The sequence below is a fragment of the Mirounga angustirostris genome, unplaced genomic scaffold, assembly GCF_029215605.1.
Source record: "Mirounga angustirostris isolate CCGP_5_RB_7025 unplaced genomic scaffold, mMirAng1.0.hap1 SCAF_5, whole genome shotgun sequence".
In the NCBI taxonomy this organism is placed as follows: Eukaryota; Metazoa; Chordata; class Mammalia; order Carnivora; family Phocidae; genus Mirounga; species Mirounga angustirostris.
In genome coordinates this window covers 139,597,860-139,622,352 of record NW_026991713.1, presented here as the reverse complement: position 1 = coordinate 139,622,352, position 24,493 = coordinate 139,597,860, and the positions used below count along the sequence as shown (strand labels likewise).

At 53.8% G+C, this 24,493-nt stretch overlaps 5 protein-coding genes across 11 annotated transcripts in view; 1 reads left to right on the top strand and 4 right to left on the bottom strand.

Moving 5' to 3' along the window:
- LUC7L (LUC7 like) overlaps positions 1 to 21,622 on the top strand; it is a 69,601-nt gene extending 47,979 nt beyond the window's left edge. For 2 of the 6 annotated variants that reach the window (XR_010411764.1, XM_064592214.1), the window contains one exon: positions 1,380 to 1,530. The gene's annotated coding sequence lies outside the window, so the exon portion shown is untranslated. Of the gene's footprint in view, positions 1 to 1,379; positions 1,531 to 4,992; positions 5,765 to 16,637; positions 16,953 to 17,996; positions 18,855 to 21,280 lie in introns of those variants that run through there. The other 4 variants (XR_010411766.1, XR_010411763.1, XR_010411762.1 and 1 more) reach the window with 4 other exon arrangements.
- HBQ1 (hemoglobin subunit theta 1) lies at positions 2,290 to 3,323 on the bottom strand. The gene is made up of 3 exons (XM_045871486.3): positions 2,953 to 3,323; positions 2,589 to 2,793; positions 2,290 to 2,496 (listed from the first exon to the last, which is right to left on the bottom strand). The coding sequence occupies exons 1-3, from the start codon at positions 3,045 to 3,047 to the stop codon at positions 2,368 to 2,370; spliced, it is 429 nt and encodes a 142-aa protein (XP_045727442.1). The 5' UTR covers positions 3,048 to 3,323; the 3' UTR covers positions 2,290 to 2,367.
- On the bottom strand, positions 5,359 to 6,179 carry LOC135364516 (hemoglobin subunit alpha). Its single transcript, XM_064592216.1, has 3 exons — positions 6,029 to 6,179; positions 5,716 to 5,920; positions 5,359 to 5,586 (listed from the first exon to the last, which is right to left on the bottom strand). The coding sequence occupies exons 1-3, from the start codon at positions 6,121 to 6,123 to the stop codon at positions 5,458 to 5,460; spliced, it is 429 nt and encodes a 142-aa protein (XP_064448286.1). The 5' UTR covers positions 6,124 to 6,179; the 3' UTR covers positions 5,359 to 5,457.
- LOC123842843 (hemoglobin subunit alpha) lies at positions 9,482 to 10,301 on the bottom strand. Its single transcript, XM_064592192.1, has 3 exons — positions 10,152 to 10,301; positions 9,839 to 10,043; positions 9,482 to 9,709 (listed from the first exon to the last, which is right to left on the bottom strand). The coding sequence occupies exons 1-3, from the start codon at positions 10,244 to 10,246 to the stop codon at positions 9,581 to 9,583; spliced, it is 429 nt and encodes a 142-aa protein (XP_064448262.1). The 5' UTR covers positions 10,247 to 10,301; the 3' UTR covers positions 9,482 to 9,580.
- HBM (hemoglobin subunit mu) lies at positions 10,458 to 13,869 on the bottom strand. 2 transcript variants are annotated; one of them, XM_045871734.2, is made up of 3 exons: positions 12,578 to 13,869; positions 12,208 to 12,412; positions 10,458 to 12,099 (listed from the first exon to the last, which is right to left on the bottom strand). In XM_045871734.2, the coding sequence occupies exons 1-3, from the start codon at positions 12,667 to 12,669 to the stop codon at positions 11,971 to 11,973; spliced, it is 426 nt and encodes a 141-aa protein (XP_045727690.1). In that variant the 5' UTR covers positions 12,670 to 13,869; the 3' UTR covers positions 10,458 to 11,970. The 2 variants fall into 2 exon arrangements, with proteins under 2 accessions (XP_045727690.1, XP_064448261.1); XM_064592191.1 differs by having other exon boundaries at positions 12,208 to 13,869.
- Positions 21,623 to 24,493: the final 2,871 nt, after the last annotated feature.

Below are 24,493 nucleotides of genomic sequence, written 5' to 3'. Positions count from 1 at the left end.
GCCCGTATTAGCTCATGGTAAATTTTCAGGAATTCTGAGAGCATCACTATTAAAAAACTAGGGGTGCCTGGGTGGCTCAGTCCGTTAAGCGTCTGCCTTTGGCTCAGGTCATGATCTCAGGGTCCTGGGATCGATCCCCATGTTGGGCTCCTTGCTTGGCGGGAAGCCTGCTTCTCCCTCTCCCTTTGCCGCTCCCCCTGCTTCCCCTGCTTGTGCTCTCTCTCTCTGACAAATAAATAAAATAAAAAAAAATTAAATTGTATTAATTTACAAATAAATAGGTTATGTTAAAAACAAAAGTAATAAATACTGAAAACTCATTACTTTTAATTAAGTTACAAGTTACTATTATCTATGTTCTTATTCTCTGTGTTCACCTCTATTTATTTTGTATTTGGACAGTGGAAATACAACACAATGGCAGATACTATGCATCTCTTCCTAATTTTCCATTCAGTGATAGCATATTGATAACTTGAAATCAACCATGATGGCACCATGGAAACTGGCAAATGCTACAAATTAGCCCCCTTCCCCATTTTCCAGAGTGCCAGTCATTAGACACTCACCAGCTCACAACTGTATACAACTGAATTACCTTCCCAAAAAGTCATTCTTTTTTTTTTAGATTTTATTTATTTGAGAGAGAGTGAGCACACAAGCAGGGGTGGGGGCAGAGAGAAAGGGAGCAGCAGACCCCCAGCTGAGCAGGGAACCTCATGCAGGGCTGGATCCCAGGACCCTGAGATCATGACCTGGGCACTTAACCGACTGAGCCACCCAGGAGTCCCCCAAAAGATCATTCTAAGTTACACTTCTACCAGAAGTGTATTAAATCTTGCCTTTTTAATATTTTTTCATGCTAAGTGTCTTGTTAAAAAGCATTTTAACATGCACGTCTTTGAGGATCATTGCAAATGTCTCTTGGCCATCGGTACACTGTGAGTTGCCTATTAATTCTTTGGCTTATTTTTCTATTGGGTTGACTAGCTTAAAAAAAAAGGTGGGGGAAGGAAAAAGGTTGTGGAGGTCTGTCTTGTATAAGAGAAGTAATAACCCTTCGACTGCCATCTGTGGCAAATATTTTTCTCTAATTCCTCTTTTAACTGTGCTGTTTTTCATGGTTTTTTTTCCTCCCCATACCGAGGTTTTTTCCTCTCTCTATAGTCCAATGTGTCCACTTTTTCCAGTGTCACTTTGAGGATACCATTTAAGAAAAGCATGTCTAAATGTTCCTGGAAGGACCTGAAAGGCTACACATTAAATGTTAGCTTGTTGCATGTCTGCATGGGATTGCTACTGCCCGTGTGTGTGTGTGTGTGTGTGTGTCACACGCATGCTCTTAATCTGACCCCCATATCCTCCCCATTTGTTCACAGTTTCCCCATGTGTCAAGTGGGAGCTGAAGAAATAATGAATGTGCTGGACCCACTGGGATACAGAGGAAGGTGCAGTAAGTGGGGTATTTTCTGAAGTTTCTGCAATGACTGATTGATTTTGAGAGGAAAAATATAAAAACACACGCTCTGACGTCTGTCTCCTTTCAAGTGTGGGATGCAGGCAGGGCTCCAGCCTGCCTCCTTGATGCACCTTGTCTGCTACACGGCTCCAGCCATCCAACCAGGTCCAGGGTCTGGCGGAGGGGCTTTCACACCCATCCTCCAGGGCCCCCAGGCCCCTCCCCCCAGGGCCCCCCAGGCCCCTCCTTCCAGGGAACCCCCCCGGCCCGCCCCTCCAAGACTCCCAGACCCCTCCAAGGCGCCCAGGCCCTTCCTTCCAGGGCCCCCAGGCCCCTCCCTCCAGGGCTCCCCCCAGGCCTGCCCATCCAGGGCCCCCAGGCCCCTCCCTCCAAGGCCCCCAGGCCCCTCCAAGACCTCCAGGCCTTTCCCTCCAGGGCCCCCCCAGGCCCCTCCCTCCAGGGCCTAGGTCTGCGCAGGTCCCGGGCCGCTCCGGCAGGGGGCGCCGCTCCCTCACGTTCGCCGAGGCTGGCCCCTGCTAGCGGTTCTGGCGGGGTCCGGGGCCAGGCGGAGGGTCCCGACCCCGCGTGCCGGGATCTGGAAGAAGTCCGGACCTCGTTGGCCGGGGCACTACTAAGAGTCCCAAGCTCGCCTCAGGCGCCGGGGGTGGGGGCGACCTGATCCTCCCCTCGACCGCCCGGGGCGCCCAGAGGGCAGCCAGGGGCGCGCCCGGGTCTGACGACGGTGGGGTGCGACTCCGGCGTTTCTGAGACCCCCACCCCGCAGACCCGCGCGCGCCCCCAGAGAGAACACGCGCGCGCCGGCTGAGGCTTTCTTCCGGGGACTTTACTCGAACTCTGGAACTCGCGGGAGGGGCAGCTGGGGGGTCCTGCGACGCCCCCCTTCGAGTCTAGCCATAGCTGGAGGCCAGCGCCGAGATCACGTGGCTCAGAAACTTGTCCAGCGAGGCGTGCATGGCGGGGCCGAAGTCTCCGGGGTAGTGCCGGGCGAGGGTCACCAGCAGGCAATGGCCCAGGAACTGCGGGGAGAGGGAGTCGTCCCGCCCGGAGCCACCTTTCCCCCACCCCCTTCCTCGGCGACAGCCGGTCCAGCGCCGGCCCGCGTGCTCACCTTGAAGTTGACGGGGTCCACACGCAGCTGGTGCGCGTGCAGGTCGCTCAGAGCCGACAGGGCGCCTGGCAGGTCATCCATGTGGGCCACAGCGGTGGTCAGCGCGTCGGCCACCTTCTTGCCGTGGGCCTTGACCTGGGCGGAGCCGGGGCTCAGATCGAAGTGGGCGAAGTAGGTCTTGGTGGTGGGGAAGGCCATGAAGGTCCTGCGGGAGGGAGGGCGAGTGAGGTGCGGCCCGGGGGAGGAAGCTTGGGGAGAAGGGGCACCCGGAGCGGCGGGGGGCACCCGGAGCGGCGGGGGGCACCCGGAGCGGCGGGCGCAAAGCCCGGGAGCCGGTGGGGCGCTGGGGCCTGTTGGCCCGCACCTCTCCAGGGCCTCGGTCGCGTAGATCCCGACATTACTCCCCAGCTTCCTCCACAGTGCGCGCACTGCCGCCCGGTCCGCGGCGGACAGCACCATCGCGGAGCCTGCGTCCAGCCGCGCGCGCCCCGCGCCCTGTCACTGCCCCTGCGCGACCGGTGGTTTCTCTGCGCCCCCCCGCCCGTAGCCTGCAGGGGGCGCCGCGCCGCGTCCGCGCCGCACCTCTGCTGGTAGAGTCGGGTTCTGAGGGGTCCCGGAGCCTGGGACCTTCCCCATGGCCATGCACCGCGCGACCCCACTTTTGTAGTGTTTACTATATGGAAAGTAATAGTTTATTATTATTATCGTTAGTATTAGGGGACACTGAATTTTAGCGTGGATTTTGACATTGATCGTCAGCTTATTCTCCCTCCCTTCCTCCAGAGCCTATTATGACACTCTCGGAGTCTGTTTTCACATTTATTGTGTAAAATGAACATAAAAATGTCCTCTTCCCAAAACCGTTGTGAGAATTAAGTGGGTAACAAATGTCAAGCGCCTGGCTCATAGCAGATATTCCTTTCAGGACAGTAAACATTTATTAAATGCCTCGGATGTATGTCAAAAGTAATACCTGATACCTATACCGGGCACTCACTCTGTGCCAGGCACCACTCTACGCATTAATAAAATGGGGGGGGGAGCGCCTCGTGGCTCAGTTGGTTACTCCACTGACTCAATCTCAGCTCAAGTCTTGATCTCAGGGTCCTGAGGTCAAGTCCCATGTTGGGCTCCACGCTGGCTGTGGAGCCTACTTAAAACATATTGTTTTTTGGTAAAATTAATATAACATAAAGTTACCATATTAGCCATTTTATTTTATTTTTGAGAGGGAGAGAGAGAGCAGAAGGGCAGAGAAGAGAGAGAGAATCTTAAGCTAGGTGTAGAGCCCGATGCCAGGCTCCATCTCACAAACTTGAGATCATGACCTGAGCTGAAATCAAGAGTCTGATAACTGCCTGAGCCACGCAGGCGCCCCCCCCCCCCATATAAGCCATTTTGAAGTGTACAATTCAGTGTCTTTAACCACCTTCACAATGTTGGGCAACCACCACTATCATCATCCCAAATGGAAACTTTGTCCCCATTAGCAGTCACTCCATAACCCTTCTCCTCCAGTCCCACCAGTCTGCTCTCTGTCTCTGTGGATTTGCTGATTCTGGATATTTCATGTGAATGGAATCACACACTTCTCTGTGTGGCTTCTTTCATTTAGCGTCATATCCGGGTTCCTTCACGCTGTGGGCTGTGTCAGTGAGCACTTCATAGCTCTTAATGGCTAAATAATATTCCACTGTATGGATAGACTGTGTTTTGTTTATCCATTCATCCCCTGATGGACATTTGGGTTGTTTCCACTTTTAGCCCAGGCCCTCCTGGGCTAAATAAAAATAAAAATTTTTTTTAATAATAATAAATAATTTTTCCTAATAATAAAAGAAGGAAGACTGCCTCTTACTGAGAGCTCGTACTGTGCCCCCAGCTGTGCTAAAAGTATCACAAACTCAGGCAGAGACCTGCCATCTCATTTTCCAAGGATGACTCTTGGACCCAGAGAAGAAAAGACATTGCTGTTAGTTGAACAGGGCTCGGGCCTGGATGGCTGCCGGGACCAGACGCCTAAGGCGCTAGGGGCTTGCTCTGAGGGGAGGAAGCACGTGGAAGTGCTGACTCCCAGGACCTGGCTCTTCTCCCTTGCAGTGTGTGTATGTGTGGGGGGGAGTTGGTGGGCCTCTGGGCTATGCAGTAACTGCTGAGCTGGCCCCCAAAACCAGGCCTCCAGATCCACAAAGCCCCAGGATGTCAGTATCTTCAGAGGGAGTGTCCTGGAAGTGACACCAGGAGAAAGAGGCACCACCAGGAAATCACCTGGCTTCTGCAATTGCACTGCTCATGCCGATTCCATCTAGACTGTGTGTGTACTTGGGAAGCACTTGATGGGTAGGGGCCATTCCGTGAGACTCCAGGAGCCTGACCTCTGGTCTTCCCCACCACCCAACTTCAGGGAGAGCAGTGGGAGACCTCAGAAGTCCAGGCTGGAGACCATCAACTCTCAGACCAAGTGTGTGTCATAAAATGTAAAGATGGAAACCCGGTTCATCATTTCAGCAAATGGGAGCGGAATCTGCAAAGTTCTGAAATGAAACGCGGGACATGGAATGCACGCAAGGGACCACTCCAGGTGCAGATGGGGAATCCCAAGCAGTGGCAGCAGAACCCACCCCACTCCCCTCCTCTGCCCTTTTCTTGCCTTCCCTCTCCTGGACGCTGCGGACAGGTCCCTGGTGGAAGCGAGGAGACCCCCCCCCCCCCGCCCCCTCCGGGCGCCGCGGCACGTTCGCAGACAAAGAGAACGGAGGCGTACAGAGGCTGCAGCCCACTCAGACTTTATTCAAAGATCGGGAAGTTGAGATGCGCCGAGCGCGAGAGAGCCTCGGGTCGGGGGCAGGGGGACCGCCGCGGCTTCAGCTTAACGGTATTTGGAGGTCAACACGGTGCTCACGGTGCTGAAGAACTTGTCCAGGGAGGCGTGGACCGCAGGGGTGAATTCCGCGGGGTGGTGGCTGGCCAGGGTCACCAGCAGGCAGTGGCTCAGGAGCTGCGGAGAGAAGGGACGTCAGCGGCCGCCCGCGCTCCACCTTCCGGAGCCCGGGGGCCGTCTGCCCTGCTAGCAGGCCCCGCTGCGCCCTCCTGCCCCAGATCTCTCCGGGCCGGCCCGCGTGCTCACCTTGAAGTTGATGGGGTCCACACGCAGCTTGTACGCGTGCAGGTCGCTCAGAGACGACAGGGCACCTGGCAGGTCATCTATGTGGGCCACAGCGGTGGTCAGCGCGTCGGCCACCTTCTTGCCGTGGGCCTTGACCTGGGCGGAGCCGGGGCTCAGGTCGAAGTGGGGGAAGTAGGTCTTGGTGGTGGGGAAGGCCATGAAGGTCCTGCGGGAGGAAGGGTTGGGCGAGCCAGGGTTAGGTGGGGCGGTGGAGGACAAGGGTCGTGAGGGGTCCCCGAGCCCTGATCCCAACAGGGGAGGGTTGGGTCCTCACCTCTCCAGAGCCTCTCCGCCATACTCGCCAGCATGGCCGCCAATCTTATCCCAGGCGTTCTTGACGTTGGTCTTGTCGGCAGGAGACAGCACCATGGTGGGTTCTTTCTGAGTCTGTGTGAGGACCAGAAATGCGCCGGGCGGGGAGTGTGCGGAGCATTTATGCCTGGGGCGCGAGGGGCACGCCCGCCCGGGCCGCGCTCATTGGCTGGCGAGGGGCCCGGCTTCACGGCGGGGTCGGCCGGCAGGGGGTGACCGCGAGCGGCCAGAGCCTGCCTGGCGCGGTGGGGGCTTTGCTGCAGGCTTGGGGAGGGTCTGGGTGTCTCCCTCCCACCCGCTTCTTCACGCCCCTGCCTCCACCGCCCCTGGAAGTGATATCCCGGCCCCCCAGCTGGTGGGGGCTGGTTGAGGGGGGTCGATGCCCGCTCTTCCAACACTTGAGCTCAGTAACACCCTTCAGGGTCCCTGAGCGCCCCTAGCCCTGGGCTGCCCTCTCCTGAGGATCGGAAGGGAGTAGTCAGTTTGTGCCACCTAACCTGATCTAGGCTTGGCACTCACGACACGGGTATTAATTTGAGCGGAGTCAGTGAAGGAACGTGCGGTTGATGGTGGAAAGAAAGGCCTCGCCTAGTCCAGGGTGGAGAGAGATGTGCACCCAACGGGGTCCTCTCTCGGATGTAGTCAAGAATTCTCGCAGGGAATCCCTCCTGCTCTCCTCAGACTTGGTTCTTCTAACCCCCTTTCTTTACACAAATAATCACTGAGTGCAGTCACAGTCAGAACTGAGAAGGAACAAATACCAAGGGGCAGAATTACAGGGCTGGGGTGGGAGGGTTCCAGGCTCAAGATCCTTCTTCCAGGGTGGTGGTCGCTGCAGTCCCAGATCTGGGACTCACAGAGGCGGCCCTCTCCTATTTTGGACCTTGTTTGAGCGACTGTCCCTCCACCCCCCCATCCTCCCATCCACCCCCCTTCCTGAGTCACAATGACACACCCAGTGCTGCAAATTGTTCCTGAGGAGACTCACTAGGCAAATAGTGGCTAAGTGGATGCACAAGGCCTGAGCTTCCAACCTGGTCAGGGACCGTCACCAAATCATCACACAAGCACACATAGAGTGGAAGAGCTTGTTAAAAGACCCAAGGAAGCATGGAGAGAGTGGATGAGGCATTCACGGAGAATCAGGGTTAGTCTGAAGATCATGGTGGACACCACCCTCTGTCCCCATTCCTCTCCTAGGACCCTCCCTCAAGACCTGCCCTGTGTGTCCAGGAGGAAGTAATGGTCAAACTGACTGGGACAGAGAAGAAAGAGGCTCCAGACAAGCCTCAGCACTTCTCCCTTCTGCGCTGCCTCCTTGTGTCTGTTCTTCTCATTTTGTTCACACGGGACCCTCCTCCCAGCTCATTCCACTTTCCCTTCCTACCCTCTACCCTTTTCCTGATTCTGTCACAGCCAAAGGCCCAATTCTGGCCTCCCAAAAAGGATAAGACACAGGGGGGGACAATCCCCCTTCTGCATCTTGTTCTAATCCTCCTGACACTGAGTCCTTTTGAGGCAAGACTTGGGGAACATATCTTAGCCAAGGGCTTACATTCCTAATATGGGAAGAGCTTCTCTCTCTATATATATATACACACCCACACATATATATGAAAAAACAAATGACTTACAGGAACAATTGACAAAGGTTATTAACAGGAAATTAACAGAAATATAGAAATGACCAATAATGGGGGCCTGGGTGGTGCAGTCAGTTAGGCATCTGACTCTTGCTTTAGGCTCAGATGATGATCTCAGGGTTGTGAGATCGAGCCCCGTGTTGCGCTCCATGCTGAGTGTGGAGTCTGCTTGAGGTTCTCTCTCCTCCCTCTACCCCTCCCTCTGCTCGCACGCACACTCTCTCTCTAAAATAAATACATAAATGTGTGTCTGTCTGTGTGTGTGTGTGTATGTGTGTTTAATGACCAATAAATCTGTGAAATGAGAAAGAGCTGAATAAACTGCTGGAAGAGATGTAGTGGAGACAGCTCATTGAGAAGAGCAGGTTGCAGAAAAATACCTAGGGTGTGATATTTTTGACCAAAAACAAAACAAAACAAAAGAGTGTAGTTGTAGATGTAGCTGTGTCCCCTCAGCACAGGGTAGAAGCCAGGAGGCTCAGCCCCAAACCATTCACTTGTCCTATTGCTGCAGGGGTGGGGGGCGGGGCAGAGGGGCTCTCTTTCCCTACTTTGAATAACACCAAGTGTGGGGCGGGGGTGGGGGGTGGAGAGAAAGCACGGGCATGTTTTAGTTTATTTCTTGAGTGTTTTCTACATTTAAATAAAAATGAATTGGGCTCAAGGGCAGAGGACGGGTGCAAGGTGGAGGCGAGGAAGCAAATTCTCAGCTGTTCAGAAAGGTCCATGTCCAAAAAGAAAGTGGGGAGCAGGGGGCTCTGCCACCGGCCAGCCGCAAGCTTGCCCAGGGCTGCATGTTGCCCTGGACACCAGGCTGGGCTGCAGGCACCGACACGGACCTAATTAGGGTGGTTGCAGAGCCGGATGGGGTGTGCGAAGTGGAGTCCAGGGCTTCAGCACTTTGCCAGGGGCAAAGGCAGAACTTCTGGGAGACCCCAGGAGCCTCGGGCTATTGAGTAGGGGGAGCAGTGAGCTGGGGGACACAGGGCTGCACACACAGTGAGCTGTTGATGTGCCTCACAGGAACAAGGGAGCAACGTACTCTGCTAAAGCGCTTCCCCAAGTGCATCCTGACTGCTTCACCCAGCTCATGCCCCACTCTTCTTCCCTGACTCTATCCCCACCTCCAACCTCAGAGTGTTCCTGTGACCCAGGAAGGGTGCAGGGAACTGTGACCCCCTTTCCAACCCACCTTCCCTTGGATAGGAAGGAGGTGGGAATCTCATACAAATTGTCCAGCACCCACAGTTGCAGAGGAATGGTGTATTTTTGTGGTTTTTATTTTTGCTCTGTTTTGTTTTAATCTAGACCGTTTAACCAGCATCATCAGTCAGAGAGACTTCAAAAGAGGGTGGGGGGGGGCCCTTGGGGACTCAGTCCCTTGGCCGTCAGACTCTTGGTTGTCGCTCAGGTCCTGATCTCAGGGTCAATAGATCGAGCCCCACGAGGGCTCAGAGCTCAGCACGCAGTCTGCTTGTCTCTCTCCCTCTTCCTCCCCTCTTTCTCTCTCTCTCTCTCTCTCTAATTAATTAATTAATTAAAGCTTAAAACAAAAAGAGGTTGGCAAATTTAGGACTCCCCTATCTCTCACTCCAGAGAGGAACCCTTGGAATTCTGGCACCACCTGGTCCTGAAGCATGAGTTTCCGCCTTAGTTCTGCGGTCCTCCTGGCCCCTGCGGACAGGTCCCTGGTGCGAAGCGAGGAGACCCCCCCGCCCCCTCCCGGCGCCGCGGCACGTTCGCAGACAAAGAGAACGGAGGCGTACAGAGGCTGCAGCCCACTCAGACTTTATTCAAAGATCGGGAAGTTGAGATGCGCCGAGCGCGAGAGAGCCTCGGGTCGGGGGCAGGGGGACCGCCGCGGCTTCAGCTTAACGGTATTTGGAGGTCAACACGGTGCTCACGGTGCTGAAGAACTTGTCCAGGGAGGCGTGGACCGCAGGGGTGAATTCCGCGGGGTGGTGGCTGGCCAGGGTCACCAGCAGGCAGTGGCTCAGGAGCTGCGGAGAGAAGGGACGTCAGCGGCCGCCCGCGCTCCACCTTCCGGAGCCCGGGGGCCGTCTGCCCTGCTAGCAGGCCCCGCTGCGCCCTCCTGCCCCAGATCTCTCCGGGCCGGCCCGCGTGCTCACCTTGAAGTTGATGGGGTCCACACGCAGCTTGTACGCGTGCAGGTCGCTCAGAGACGACAGGGCACCTGGCAGGTCATCTATGTGGGCCACAGCGGTGGTCAGCGCGTCGGCCACCTTCTTGCCGTGGGCCTTGACCTGGGCGGAGCCGGGGCTCAGGTCGAAGTGGGGGAAGTAGGTCTTGGTGGTGGGGAAGGCCATGAAGGTCCTGCGGGAGGAAGGGTTGGGCGAGCCAGGGTTAGGTGGGGCGGTGGAGGACAAGGGTCGTGAGGGGTCCCCGAGCCCTGATCCCAACAGGGGAGGGTTGGGTCCTCACCTCTCCAGAGCCTCTCCGCCATACTCGCCAGCATGGCCGCCAATCTTATCCCAGGCGTTCTTGACGTTGGTCTTGTCGGCAGGAGACAGCACCATGGTGGGTTCTTTCTGAGTCTGTGTGGGGACCAGAAATGCGCCGGGCGGGGAGTGTGCGGAGCATTTATGCCTGGGGCGCGAGGGGCACGCCCGCCCGGGCCGCGCTCATTGGCTGGCCTGGTGCCAGGAGGTGTCCCCAGTGAGTGCTGGTGAGGGTCCCAAGGCCACCCTCTCCCCGTCCAGCGCAGACCAAGATCCAGTTCTCTATGGTACCCTCCATTTCCACTCCTGTGGTTCCAGGGAGGCCACACAGGTTCCTGACCCACCCGCTTTGCACCTGCTTTTGGCTCCGAACCTGGGGTATTTGCTGGTTGGGGAGGAGAGTACAATATTTTCTGAAGTGAAACAAGCTGTTTTCGCACCAAACTTTACCCAGGACCAAGAGCTGTAGATTGTCCATGTAAATAATGAGGGTGAAGGAGATAATGTGGGATCAGGTGCTCCAAGCCCTCCTTCCCCTAATGGTGAGCAGGCACTCCCCACCACCGCAGGGTAACAGGTGCAGGCACCGACTGCAGAGTGGGGTGGGTAGTTCGGCGGAGGCACCATCAGGGCTTACCCTCTGGCATCCTTCGGACTTGGGCGCATCTGGTCAGGTCGGGCTCAGTGCTCCCTGCACCCACGGAGATTGTTAGCGGGAACCTTCCTCATTCAGAATCTAGAGCTCCCCGAGTCCCTCTCCCTGGCCTCGTTCTGTTGTCAGAGAAGGTTCTCAGTAGAGCGCTAAGATTCCTGCCCCAATGTCAGGGAGGGGGGAGAGATTGACCCTGGGGACTGGGTCTGGGGGTGAAGGAGAGGAACGCCTTGGTTGGGGGACCCACAGAGACTGAAAGGTTTGGCTGGGGCTGGAGTGGAGGTTGGGTGGCCCTGGGCCTGCCAGGTACTGACCCTGCTTTATGATCTTATAAATTACTTCAAAGACCCAGCGAGGGGTCAGCTTTTTGTTTGTTTGTGTTTACATTGGATGCATTAGGGTCAGATTGCTCCTGGACATGTCCAGTATCACAGAGCTGTTGTGTGAACGGGGTTAGAAACCTGCTCTGTCTGCCTGATCGTGGCCATCGGGACCCCAGTCCCCCACCCCAGGAGATTCAGAGGAAGGGGCTAACTTGGCTAGGGCAAAGTTCACTGCCGACTGAGTGCCAGGGGGAGGGGAGGAAGCAAAGAAGGTCAGAGGGGTCCTGGCCCCTAACTCTGACCTCTGGCCAGGAACTTGACCCTTGGTCCTAGGTGCCTGCATTTGTCTGCCAGAGGTGAGGATTCCAGCTGGTAGCCCCCAGCGAAAGGGATGGAGGGAGAATGAATGAATGATTGAATGAATGCAAACGTGCTTTGTGAACGGTGTGTCACCGTGGGTGTGTTGGAAATAAACTGCACCCTGAGAACCTTCCTCATCTTAGCACCCACCTGCCCCCCCCATTTCCCCATCACAGGAGGGCAATTGTTTTGTTCAAGTCTTTGGGGATCCACACCCTGCCCAGACCCGGGAACGTCAACCCAGGAACTGTCCCCATTTGAGAGTCCTGGGCCCCTGTTCCTTTGTGCGCAGAGGTCTGGGATCGCGCCCTAAGATTCCGGGAGGCTCCACACGGGACCCGGAGGTTCTCTGCCAAGGCGCAATAACCTCAGCCCACCAGCTCCCCAAAGACCACACACGCGCAGGGTCCGGCCGTTTGAGGCCTGTTTATTGACATACAGAGATCTAAGCCGGCGGGGCAGGGGACTCAGCGGTACTTCTCGGTCAGCACCACCGCCACGCCGGTCAAGAACTTATCCCATGCCGCCTGCATCTCTACGGTGAACTCGCCCTGCAGGTGGGAGGCCAGCACCACCTGGAAACACTGGATCAGCAGCTGTGGGAGAAGGGGCGGATGAAAGGGGGACTGCCTTTGCCAATTCCCTGTCCAGCCCCAACCCCGGCTGCGCGCGCGCGAACCCTACGGAGGCCCGGGCGGGCTCACAGGGAAGTTGGAGGGGTCCACGCGTAGCACTTGCGCGTGCAGGTCGGCGAGCGGGCTCAGCGCCGCGCGCAGGTTGTCCATGTGCTGCACGGCCACGCCCACTGCCTCGAGCATGCGTTGTCCGTGGGTCAGCAGCTGAGTCTCGTCAGGGCAGAAGCCCAGGTGCTTGAAGTAGCTCTTGGTGCTGGGGTAGACGGTGAAGAGCCTGACGGAGCAGGTCGGTGAGTGAGGAGGGCGGCCGCCTGGGGTCCTCCCAGCGCCTGCACTGCCCAGACACCCGGAAATCTCCCGCCTCGGCCGCTCCTCGGACTCCGGCCCCAACCCCCTGTGACCGCCTCCCTGCGAGCCTGGAAACCCCGCCTCAACCCACCTGAGCAGCAGCTCCGCCCCAAAGGACGCCTCGTGGCCAGCGATCAGGTCCCAGACCTGCGCCACCTGGATGCGCTCTTGGGCGCTGAGCATGGCGCTGGCGGGGCGTGCTCTGGGGGCCCCTCCCGCCGCGCCGGCCTCCTTATAGCCTCCTCACACCCCAGGCACCCCGCCTGCCCTTATCGGCAGGACGGCGGCGGGAACGCGGGGACCCTCGGCTAGCACCGGGAAGTGTCTCCAGCCCAGGTCCCGATCGCCGCGGAGGCCACCGCCTGGCGGGGCTCCAGCTTGCCGGCGGTGACTCACGCGGCTGTGCGTGCGTGCTTTTGCTGCAGACTTTAGCTGGATCTGGACTTACTCCCGCGCGGGCAAAGTTAGAACCTCTCCAGGAGGGAGCCAGTGGAGGGATTGGGAGAAAGAGCGCTGGGCAAGGAACCCCCTTTTCCCCGCGGGACGGGGGATCGTATCATGGGTCCCCGCAGCGCGGGAGCTATGACAGCAGGCTTTGAGGAAAAGCCTCCCGAGCGCCGACGCGCACCCAACACGCTGAGTAAAGCAACAATCTTTGGGCGATTTGGGAAGTAGGAGAGGAACAAACGCCTCTTTGACCTGCTCTGCCCCTTCCCGACTCTGGGGTCCGCAGGCGCACGGATCGCCCCACAGCACCCTTGGGGTGGCCTTCAAGCCGCTGGTGACACGGGGGTCGGCCGCATTCCTGCGGCTCTCGCTTTCTTTCACTCCCCCCCTTTCCCGCCAATACTGAACACAGGGGCCACTCCGTCCTCATCCATTTATTGGAGAATCCGGGGAGGAATTACGGAAGGTTCAGGGGCAGGGAAGGGGCCGCAGTCCGCCCTCCGTAGGGCGGCTGCGCTCAGCGGTACTTCTCGGTCAGGACGCAGGACACGATGGACAGGAACTTGTCCCAGGCGGTGTGGGCGTCGGCCGTGAAGTCGGCGGGGAAGTGCGAGGCCACGGTGACCAGCAGACAGTGGGACAGGAGCTGAGGGGCGGGAGCGCGGCTCAGTGAGCGGCCCGGGGGCGGGAGCGCGTGCTCTGGGGGTGGGGCGGAGCACCTTCGGCCGAGACCCCGCCCCTTCCCGCGCTCCCCGTCCCTGCCAGGACCCCAGGCCCCGCGCCCACCTTGAAGTTGACGGGGTCCACGCGCAGAATGTAGGCGTGCAGCTCGCTCAGCTTGGCCAGGGCGCCCGCGACGTTGTCGATGCTCTTGACCGCATCGCCCAGGGCGGCCACCACCTTGGCACCGTGCACGCGCAGGTGCACGGAGCCGGGGCGCAGGTCGAAGTGCGGGAAGTAGGTCTTGGTCTGCGGGTAGCTGGTGAAGAGCCTGCGTGCAGGCATCGTGTGAGTGCCAGAGGAGGGCGGCCTCCCGTCCACCTCCCCAAGATCCCTGCTTCCTTTCCTGAGCCTGAAGACCCAAATGCGACCTCGCCACGGGGCCTGCCAACTCAGCAGCTGCATCGCATTCTTGACACCCACTTTGCTCTCAGACTGCTGCCGCTGGCCCAAGCTTGGTCCCGTGGTCTGGAGGCCCTCTGCCTCCACACCCTCCCAGCACCCAACCTTGCCCCTGCTCCCCACCTCAGCCCTCTTCCAAGGTCTCCTTGCTCCCAGTTGACCCTGCAAACCCACTGTAGGGCTCCAGCCCCTTTTCACCTCTTGTCTGGCCACAGAAACCCCCTTCCCAGCCCCTGACCAGGCTTCCTGATGAACGGTCTGCCAGAAATAATGCCCTCTCCAGCCCTATGGCAAGGAAGATCTCTTCAGGGAAACTACCTGGGATCACCTTCTGGCAGGATTAGAGACCCTGATGTTAGTGCTTGTAGTCTCTTGACTGCCTCCTTAGGCACTTGAGGCCTTGGAAGAAACACATCCATGCTCCTCTGGGAAGATCCTGGGCCTGTCCCTGCTCAGGCCTCAGTGAGCATAGGGTCAGCCAGAAGTCCATGCAGTTCCTCTTCCCTCCTCACTGGTCTCTCCTCGCTGGCCCCTGTCCTCCCTGGCCCCACACCGTCACCTACCTGGCTCCATCCCAGCCCATCTGGCACTCACCTCTCCAGGACCTCAGTGCCAATGGCATCCTCCTGAGTGGAGATCTTGTCCCACATGGACAGGATGATGGTCCTCTCTGCCTTGGTCAGAGACATGGTGGTAGCTGAGCTGGGCGTGCTTAGGACAGGTCTCTGTGGTGCTCGACCCCCAGGATCCCTTTATATACACGGAGCCAGGGTGGGGGCTGGGCTGTGGCCATTGGTCTGGAGAGGGGAGAGGGCTGTGGGGGTGGGGTCTCTTATCAGACCCAGTGAGGGTGGGTGGTCAGGGGCTGGTGGCACTGGTGGGGTGAGGGGTTCTCCGGCCTCCCCCTGCTGGGCCACAGCTAGAGTCCAAGTTGCAGGGAGATAGGGGCCCAGGCCTGGGTGGAGAGTCCACGTGTCGGCCCAGCTGCATGACTGGCCTCCACAGTCATTGTCCCTGACCTCCCTGTCCTTGTGCTGGAAGGGTGACCTAGAACGCGTCAGGATCTCACAGAAGCACTCCCCCTCCTTCCTGTATTTACGCTTCTGCCATGCTGCCTCATGAACCACGTTACAGATGAGTGAACTGAGGTCCACAGAGGGACACTCAAGCCAGCTGTCACAGGGTGCAAGTGACAGTCTTGGCTTCAGACACTCTGCCTCTGCTATGTAGCCCCTTCCCCACCTGGATGAGGTTCTTCTCCCCCAGCAGCTTGACTGGGGACACTCTCCAAGCTGGGCACCCAGGCTGGGAGGAGGCTCAACTCTTGACTCAGAGCCTGGGATTACATGAGTCTCCGCCTGCCGCCTTCCCAGCACAGCTTGTATGGTTTATTTCTATCTCTTTACCCTCCTAGCTCATTCCCTTTCCCTTCTCCCCTATAAGGCAACCCTTCTAATGTGCTTAACATATTCCTTTAGTTAGTATGTGTTATTGCAAAGGGTACATTTTTAGGCGTGTATTTTGAGTTAAATTATAGGTTGATTTTTAAAAATTTAACATAATCATTTCCTCAAGCACACCTTTTTAAAATACAAGAATTTTTTTAGGGGCGCCTGAGTGGCTCAGTCAGTTAAGTGTCTGCCTTCGGCTTGGGTCATGATCCCAGGGTCCTGGGATGGAGGTCTGCTCAGTGGGGAGCCTGTTTCTCCCTCCCTCTGCAGCTCCCCCTGCTTGTGCTCTTTTTCTGTCAAATAAATAAATAAATCTTTTTAAAAAGAAGAAATATAGGAATTAAAAAAAGATTTATTGATTTATTATTTGAGAGAGAGATCGAGAGAGGGAGTCGGGGGAGAGGCGGAGAGAGAGGGAGAGAGAATCTGAAGCAGACTCCACACTGAGTGTGGAGCCCGACACAGGGCTTCATCTCACGACCCTGAGACCACGACCTGAGCAGAAACCAAGAGTCTGATGCTTAACTGACTGAGCCACCCACGTGCCCTGAGCATGGAACTCTTGATCTTGGGGTCGTGAGTTGAGGCCCCACGTTGGGCATAGAGATTAATAAAAAGTGTGTGTGTGTGTGTGTGTGTGTGTAATCACTGAAACTATGCCCGAGAGAGCTCACATGGGGTGAGTTATTCTCCCCATTCCAAAGTCCGGGGCTGCCAGGGTCCTCACCCCCAGCTCTAGAGGGGACCAGTTAGCACTGTGTCCTTAAAGGCTTCCTAAAAGCCACCCTTTCTGTTCATAAAAACAATGCATGGTTCTTTTTTTTTTTTTAAGTTTTTTTTATTTATTTGACAGAGAGAGACAGTGAGAGAGGGAACACAAGCAGGGGGAGTGGGAGAGGGAGAAGCAGGCTTCCCGCTGAGCAGGGAGCCCCATGCGGGGCTCAATCCCAGGACTATGGGATCATGACCTGAGCCGAAGGCAGACAGACGCTTAATGACTGAGCCACCCAGGCGCCCCCAATGCATGGTTCTTTAGACCTCTTGAGGGAGCCTACAGACTATGGAGGTGAATAGAAATCACTTATATCTCACCAGTCATACTAACGTTTTAGTGTTGTTTTCTTCCTTCAGCTGCATTACCTTGAAAATGCGTCTTCATGTACTGCGGTCCAGCACGTGTGGCCCTGTGAGTCAACTTGAACCAGCCATCTGGGAAGCTAAGTCTGAAACCAAAAGTAGCCATTGGAGGCTCACTGTGGGTGCCCTTGCTGGCTGGGTGCCGTCACCATCACTTGAGCAAGTCTGAAGTTTAGCAGAAATTACTTCCACGTCCATGTCTTCACAGAAGATGAGGACAATATTCAGGCCCCAGGCTAGGGAGAGGACCCAGAGGAGGCTGCCAACACTTACCTTGGAAATTCCTCCCAGGAGAGGGTCTCCAGCCAAAATGGAGGGTGGGGAGAGGATTGGAGGGACTCCCAGTGTGCCAGGCCTGTGGAGGGGTGGGGGGGGGAGGAGCATGTAGAGATCGAAGCAACAGTTAATCACTCTGGAGTAGAAATTGGTCTCAGGGTGCCAGCCCTGAGCTCCCTCCTTCCAACCTTGAATCCCCGGAGGTTAGGCAGAGGCAGGGGCTGCAGATGAGACCAACCTTTGGCCCAAGGGTGCCTTGGTGAGAAGGGCTGGGGAGAAGCCAGGGAGGGCCTGAGGGCAGAAGACAGGGACCCTTTCCCCCAGTCCCTAGGGCAGTCCACAGTATCCCTTCCTCCTGCAGGCTGGGGCCTTGGTCTGTACCTCAAGCCCATTCCAGGCATACCTCCCAGACTTTGCCCAATTGGTTAGCATAGCTAAGAGTACCCTTTGCCCCCCAAATTTTCCACCCTTTCTTTCTTCTCCGGGGTAGGCTTGTGTCCTGACCCCCCAAACTTGTGCTGAGGTAGTTTCTCAGTCTCCATCCTATCCCCATCTCTGTCTGCCCTTCATCCACCTCATGACCTTAACCTCCATCTGTGACCTGAGACTCCTGCTGACATCCATGTAGACACCCTTCCTGAGCTCAGACTCTATCCAGGGAGCAAGTCATCACCTCACCTGTGCATCTCCAATGAAGCCCTGATCTTCCCCTCAAAGCCTGTTCTTCCCTGCTCACCTTTCCCCTGGTCCTGGTGGTTCAGGCCAGAGACCACAGGCCTCCTGGACCTTCCTCTCTCATCCCTGAAAATGGCTGTGGTTTCTGATCCTCAGTGAGGGAAAGCCTGCTGCCCCCCTCCTGCTCCCTGCCCTCCCAGCTCTGCTCCCACCCCCTGTCCTCCTCAGTCCCCTGGATCTCTCTTCCCCAATATTGTCACTCACTTAAGTGTCACCGTGTTCATAGGCCCAGAGTGATCACCCCATTTAAAATTGCAACTCCCTACCCCTGTCTGTGCAATCTCCCACCTGTTCTACTTTTTTTTCCCCCTCAGAAAATAACTGTTTTTGTTTATTTTCCAGTAGAATGTGAGCTCCGAAAAGCAGAGAATTTTTGTTTTAGTTTTGTTTCCTGGTCTATTCCAAGAATCCCAGACAGGACTTCCCGGAGCAAGCTCCCCCAAAAGTACTTGTTGAGTGAATTAGTGGTCCTCAACCCTGTGGTTGTCTTCTCTCTGAGCTGGTGGTCCTTCCTGCCCTGCCGCCCAGACAGAGCCCAGGGCTGGGAGCACCATGAATGCTTGGTCATTAGCTGCCCGACAGTGGACAAGGAGGATGTTTCCTCCCTTCATGGGGCTGACCACACACGCAAGTCTTCAGATCCACCGGAACAAACAGGCACTGGTTTTTTGGGATGGGAAGGATCCCTGGGGTCATCTGGGGCCTGGGGGAAACTGAGGCCCAGAGTGGAGGAGAGGCTGGGCACAGTCATAAAGCCCATTGGAGGCAGGGCCAGGGCCTCAAGAGACTCAGACTTGGGCCTCTCCTATGCTGACGCCAAAGGTCCCACTCCTGGCAGGCACCTCCCCGACAACCAGGCACATGGGACCACACCTCATACCCCACACGCATGCTCCTGGGCAGGAGTCCTTCTGGGTCAGAGTCCTCCCTGGAGAAGGGGCTCCCACCTTGGGCACCTCCCCTCAGGACAGAGTCTCTTTGCGGCACTGAGAACCCCCAGGCCCTAACGTCAGGCAAATAGCAAGCACAACCTCCGGCAGGACCCTGAAAGCCCCCAGAAGCCCCATGCGCTCTTCCTGGATTACATTTGACCACCTGTCCTGAGCCAGGCCTGCTCTAACAGCTGCGGGCACAGCAAAGGACACACACAAACACCTGCTGGCCGGAGCTGATGTTCTGGGGAGGAAACTGTACAATACGGTGAGTACAGTAGGTAAGCCCAGCAGTGAGGAAGAGTAAAAGCCCCTGACACCTGGGCTGTTGCCACAAAGCCCCGTGTTCTCCCATGACTGTGATGCTCCAGACGAAAGCCCCATGTGAACACAGAGAAACCACAGGCAGGCCCAGCATCCCCATCCTGGCTGATAAGGGGCACTGCTGCTTGGCCAACTGCAGCTCCAGCCTCCCGGGCCCTTCCCACCCTTCTAGACGGGAAGTATTAAGATACGAGAGCATAGGGCTACTCCCACTTCTTGGCAGCATCCAATCCAGGGCAAAGCCCTGCTTCCTCCAGCCCAAATCACTAAACACCAGGCCCAACCCTCTAGCTCAGAGGCCCACCATTTCCCGTGGTGGATGGCCATGGAGGAGGCCATGTTGACGAAACCAACTTTGAGGACAGGAGTGTTCCCAGGGGTCTCTGGCTGGATGGCAGTGACATTGGAAAGAAAGAGGGGAACAGGGTAGGCAGTGTTGAGGGGGGTTGCAGTTTTAGACAAGGCGGCCAGAGAAGATATCGCTGGGATGGCAAATTTCAGCAAGTATTGAGTAGTTGGGAGAATAAACCATGAGATGCTTCGGGCAAGAATGTGTGTAGCAAGTAGAGGGAGTAGGCAAGTCCAAAGGCCCCCGGGAGGGCTGTGCCTCCGTCGTTCAAGAGAAACAAGGCGGGGTGGGGGGGACAGTGAGGCTGGGGCAGAGTGAGGGTGACAGGAGTGGCACTCAGGATGGATCTTACAGTTAGTACAGTATATCCCTTTCCATCCCAGTGTATCCCAGTAAAGAACGATGGTCCTGTGTACTGCCACCTCCTGGGTCCCACAGTTGTGAACATTTGCCGTATTTGCTTTGTCAGTATATATAGGGATATACCAGGGTGTGCTTTATTTTTCTCCTGAACAACATGGAAGTGTGTGGTGGGCATCCTGGAGCTCTGTCTCCATATACTTCAGCATGCGTCTCCTAGAATAAGGAGATGTCCTGGCATAAATAACCACAAGTTTATTGCCGATCTAAGTGAACTAACATTATTTTGCATCAAATTTCCTCACTCATCCCCCAAATTTGTTCAACCTGGGTCAAATGGAGATCTGACCCAGGTTCACACATAACATTCAGTTGTCCCTTTATTCTCTTATTCCAGAAGCTTTCCACCTCACATCCACCTTTTCTCCGTATCAGTGAACTTTGAACAGCCCAGGCAAGGTGTCTTGTAGAACATTCTATATTTTGGATTGGTCTGTTGGTTTGCTTGAAGTGTTGTTGTTGTTGTTTTTTCTTAGATGGTTCCTTTATCCATGTATTTTCTGTACACCAGAAGTCAGATCTAAAGGCTTGAAGTCAGGTTAAAAATTATTGGCAATAAAAAGGCAACCCACAGAATGGGAGGAAATATTTGCAAACTATATATGTGATAAGGAACTTGTATCCAGAATATAGAAATAATGGTTACAACTCAACAGCAAAAACACAACCCAATTTAAAAATGGACAAAGGACCTGAATAGACTTTTCTCTAAAAAAGATACACAAAAAGCACATGAGAAGATGCTCAGCCTCATTACTCGTTAGAGAAATAAAAATCAAAACCTACAGTTACGTACCACTTCACACCCACGGTGATAGATAATATAAAAAAGCAAGATAAGGATTGGTGAGGCAGTGGAGAAACTGACCCTCACACCCTGGGAGTGTGAAGGGGCAGACGCTGTGGAACTCAGCCTGGGGACTCCCCAACAAGTTAGATGTCGTTACCATAAGACTCAAGCTGAGTGAGAACATATGTCCACACAAAACTTGTACGAGAATGTTCGTCGCATCGCAGTTCACACAGCCAACGGTGGAAACAACCTCAATGTCCGCCCAGAGGAAGAGATAAACAAAATTGGTACATGCATACAATGGAGTATTATTCAGCCAGGAAAAGGAAGTTCTGACACCCGCAAAACATAGATCAACTTAGGAAACGTTATACAAAGTGAAGGAAGCCAGACATGAATGTCTGCATATTATAGGACTCCCTTTATATGCAATTTCAAGAATATAAAAATTCATAGAGACAGAAAGCAAAGTGGTCCCCGGGGCTGAGGGACACGGAGCTTCTGTTTGGGGTGATGAAAAGTTCTGGGATGGGGAGAAGCAATTGTTGTACAACACTGTGAACGGACCAAATGCCACTGTGTTTCTCACTTTAAAATAGTTAAAGTGGTAAATGTGTTTTGTGTATTTTATCACAAGAAAACGAGAACTTATTGGCCAGCGTCACAGGCGATCCTGAGGACCTGCATGGTACCAGGAGGCATGTGATGTCAGGTTGCCTGCTGTTGGTGATGCCAAGTGTGATCACTTGGTTAAGGAGGGAACCATCAGATATCTCCATAGTAAAGGTATCTCTCTCCCCCTTTGCAGGTAGCTAGTAATTTGGGAGCGATTGTTTTGGCACCATGGAAATATCCTATTCCAAAGAAACTTCATCCTACGGTTTTAGCAATCATTGATGATCCTGCTTGAATCATTATTTCATCGAGGATCATAGAATTGTGATGATTCCGGGCACCTGGGTGGCTCAGTTGGTTAAGCGACTGCCTTCGGCTCAGGTCATGATCCTGGAGTCCCTGGATCGAGTCCCACGTCGGGCTCCCTGCTCAGCGGGGAGTCTGCCTCTCTCTCTGACCCTCCCCCCTCTCATGCTCTCTATCTCATTCTCTCTCTCAAATAAATAAATAAAATCTTAAAAAAAAAGAATTGTGATGATTCCTTCTGTATTGATGAGTTGGTGTTCTTTTGTATAGAGGCTCTCCTCATCAGCTGCAGATGAATGACAGTTTCTCTAAAAGGTCGGATTTGTGCTTAATTATTTTGCTTACCAGCTTTTACAGTAAGCGGTCAATGGTGGCAAATTCTTACTCTCCTAGTGGCAAATAAATTTCTCTCTCTCTTTTTTGATTAATGCTATGTAATCATGGATTTTTAATTTATTCAGTATTCTCCACAATTACAGTTGTTAGTTTTTGATGCTCAAACTGTCTCAGACGTGACCGGTGGGAGCCCTCCTGCCATACCCCATCCCTCTGTGAATATTTCCTTGCTTCCTGGAACAATAATATATTCCTCACTCACCGTTACTTTCTCTGTCTTTGCCCTGGAATCAGCCATTTCTTCAAGGAAGTCTGGACTCTCTTCAGTGAGGGATGGTGTTTAGAACCAGGATCTGGGTGCTGTGTCAACTTGTGACTGTTGGGTGTCATTTCTTCTAGGACCTTAGTAGTGGACAGAACTATGAAATATATATGTAAAACATGAGTTTACAATGATATTTCCAATTCAAATTTTATGTACTTTTTAGTAAAGAAAGTTTAAATCATAAAAGACTTTTTATTTATTTTTTTTAATTTTTTTAATTTTTAAAAGATTTTATTTATTCATTTGAGACACAGAGATACAGAGAGAGAGACAGCATGAGTGGGGGGAGAGGCAGAGGGAGAGGGAGAAGCAGGGTTCCCACTCAGCGGGGAGCCCAATGCGGGGCTCGATCCCAGGACCCCAGGATCACGACCTGAGCCGAAGGCAGACGCCTAACCATCTGAGCCACCCAGGCGCCCCCATAAAAGACTTTTTAATCTTTAAAAAAACCCCACTTATTTATTTATTTTAGTGGGGAAGGGAGGGGCAGAAGGAAGAGGAGATTCCAGCAGATTCCAGTTGAGCAGGGAGCCCGACATGGGAGCTCCATCCCAGGACCCTGAGATCACGACCTGAGCGAAAATCAAGCATCAGACGCTTCATCGACTGAGCCATTCAGGTGCCCCTAACCTTTCCTCAAAGTAAACATGTAGGGTTTGAACTCATGAGATTAAGAGTTACATGCTCTACAGACTGAGCCAACCAGGCACCCCAATCATAAAAAATGTTTTAAAACAAAAAATGTCACCGTTTTTATATTTGCATCTATTTTCACTTAGACTGAAAATAGTGGTTCCTAATGGCATATTTTTACTTATTTGCTTTTATCCTACAAAATAAATAATGGAGTTTCAAAATTGTGATATCGACCCTTGGTGCCAGTTGGCATATGCTGACTCAATTGGGATATTGGTAACATACAGGGAATTGAGCAAATAAGTAAATATTTTGAGTACAGTGAGAGCCAGGTTTCTCGCTATTGTGGGAGGGAGAAGACAAGAATAAACCATGTGGTGTTGGACCATAACTAGAGATATTGGTGTGAGGTTATGGTTTCTTTTTTTTTTTTAAGATTATTTATTTATTTATTTATTTGACAGAGAGATAGAGAGAGAGCACAAGTAGAGTGGCAGGCAGAGGTAGAGGGAGAAGCAGGATCCCCGCTGAGCAGGGAGCCGATGCGGGGCTCAATCCCAGGACCCTGGGATCATGACCTGAACCGAAAGCAGACGCTTAACCGACTGAGCCACCCAGGCGCCCCAAGGTTATGGTTTCTAATATACTTAGACACAGAATAGATATATGTGTGCATGTGTATTTACTCACGCCCATGTGTGTATATAAATATAAATATATCTCTTAGTTCTGTCAGCTGAGAGGGGTTGGAAGCAGTGACACCCTGCTTCCCTGCTTCCCAAATATCGTTCTTCACTAGGAGGAAACAGAGCTACGTGGGATAGGGCTGATGTTAGGCTGGTACAGGGAAAGTACAGGATGAGTCTGGAACTTCTTACGGCAGAAATAAGGAATGTAATCAAAGGATGATGAGGACACATCAAAGCACACATGAGTCAGTTTGTCCAAATCTGGGACAGTTTGGGGATCAAGATAAATAATGATTGGCAATAGATCATAACCCACTGAATAAAATGGAAATTAATGAGTTAATATGATATATATAAAAAGATGATGGGAAGTAAAAGCTTTTCCTTACAGTAGAATGCCTACTAGTAACTATGGAAGGAATGATGGAGAACTGCCATCGTGGTAGCAACTGATATAGGCAAGGGTCATCAATGGATGCCAAGAGCCACGGGTGCTTTTATGCTTGCGACTGGCTCAGAAAGAAAGAGCAAGTGAGCAAGTGAATGCCAATGACTGGGGAGTCTTGATGAAGAGTATTTGAGGGTGTTTTTTTTAGTATCATTTTATTTTACAGACTTATTGAGATATAATTCACATGCCATACCGCTCACCCACTTAAAGTGTACAATGCAGTGGTCTTTCTTATATTTATGGAATTGTGCAATTATCACCACAATCAATTTTAGAATATTTTCATCCCCCCCCCCCAAAGAAACCCTTTACTCACAAGCAGTCACCCTTGCTTCTCCATCTTTGTCTTTTTTTTTTTTTTTTAAGATTTTATCTGTTTATTTGGCAGAGAGAGAGAGAGCATAGAGGGGAGAGGGAGAAGAAGCAGGCTTCCCGCTGAGCAGGATCCCGGGATCATGACCTGAGCCGAAGGCAGATGCTTAATGAATGAGCCACCCAGGCACCCCTCTCCATCTTTCTTAATTCTTGCAAATTTTTGATAGTTGGAAATCTATTTTTTATTTTTATTTTACGTAGACTCCTCAGCCAGCCTAGAGCCGGTACCAAGAGTTGGTCGCTTAACCAACTGGGCTACCTAGACACCCTGATAATTTAAAAATTTTT

Coding starts and splice junctions, on each gene's coding strand:
- LOC123842843 (XM_064592192.1), bottom strand. CDS start 10,246: ATGGTGCTGTCTCCTGCCGACAAGACCAACGTCAAGAACGCCTGGGAT. Junction 10,044..10,151: donor GGCGGAGAGGCTCTGGAGAG/GTGAGGACCCAA, acceptor TTCCTCCCGCAG/GACCTTCATGGCCTTCCCCA. Junction 9,710..9,838: donor TGGACCCCATCAACTTCAAG/GTGAGCACGCGG, acceptor TTCTCTCCGCAG/CTCCTGAGCCACTGCCTGCT.
- HBQ1 (XM_045871486.3), bottom strand. CDS start 3,047: ATGGTGCTGTCCGCCGCGGACCGGGCGGCAGTGCGCGCACTGTGGAGG. Junction 2,794..2,952: donor GCGACCGAGGCCCTGGAGAG/GTGCGGGCCAAC, acceptor TCCCTCCCGCAG/GACCTTCATGGCCTTCCCCA. Junction 2,497..2,588: donor TGGACCCCGTCAACTTCAAG/GTGAGCACGCGG, acceptor CTCTCCCCGCAG/TTCCTGGGCCATTGCCTGCT.
- HBM (XM_064592191.1), bottom strand. CDS start 12,669: ATGCTCAGCGCCCAAGAGCGCATCCAGGTGGCGCAGGTCTGGGACCTG. Junction 12,100..12,207: donor TGGACCCCTCCAACTTCCCT/GTGAGCCCGCCC, acceptor CTTCTCCCACAG/CTGCTGATCCAGTGTTTCCA.
- LOC135364516 (XM_064592216.1), bottom strand. CDS start 6,123: ATGGTGCTGTCTCCTGCCGACAAGACCAACGTCAAGAACGCCTGGGAT. Junction 5,921..6,028: donor GGCGGAGAGGCTCTGGAGAG/GTGAGGACCCAA, acceptor TTCCTCCCGCAG/GACCTTCATGGCCTTCCCCA. Junction 5,587..5,715: donor TGGACCCCATCAACTTCAAG/GTGAGCACGCGG, acceptor TTCTCTCCGCAG/CTCCTGAGCCACTGCCTGCT.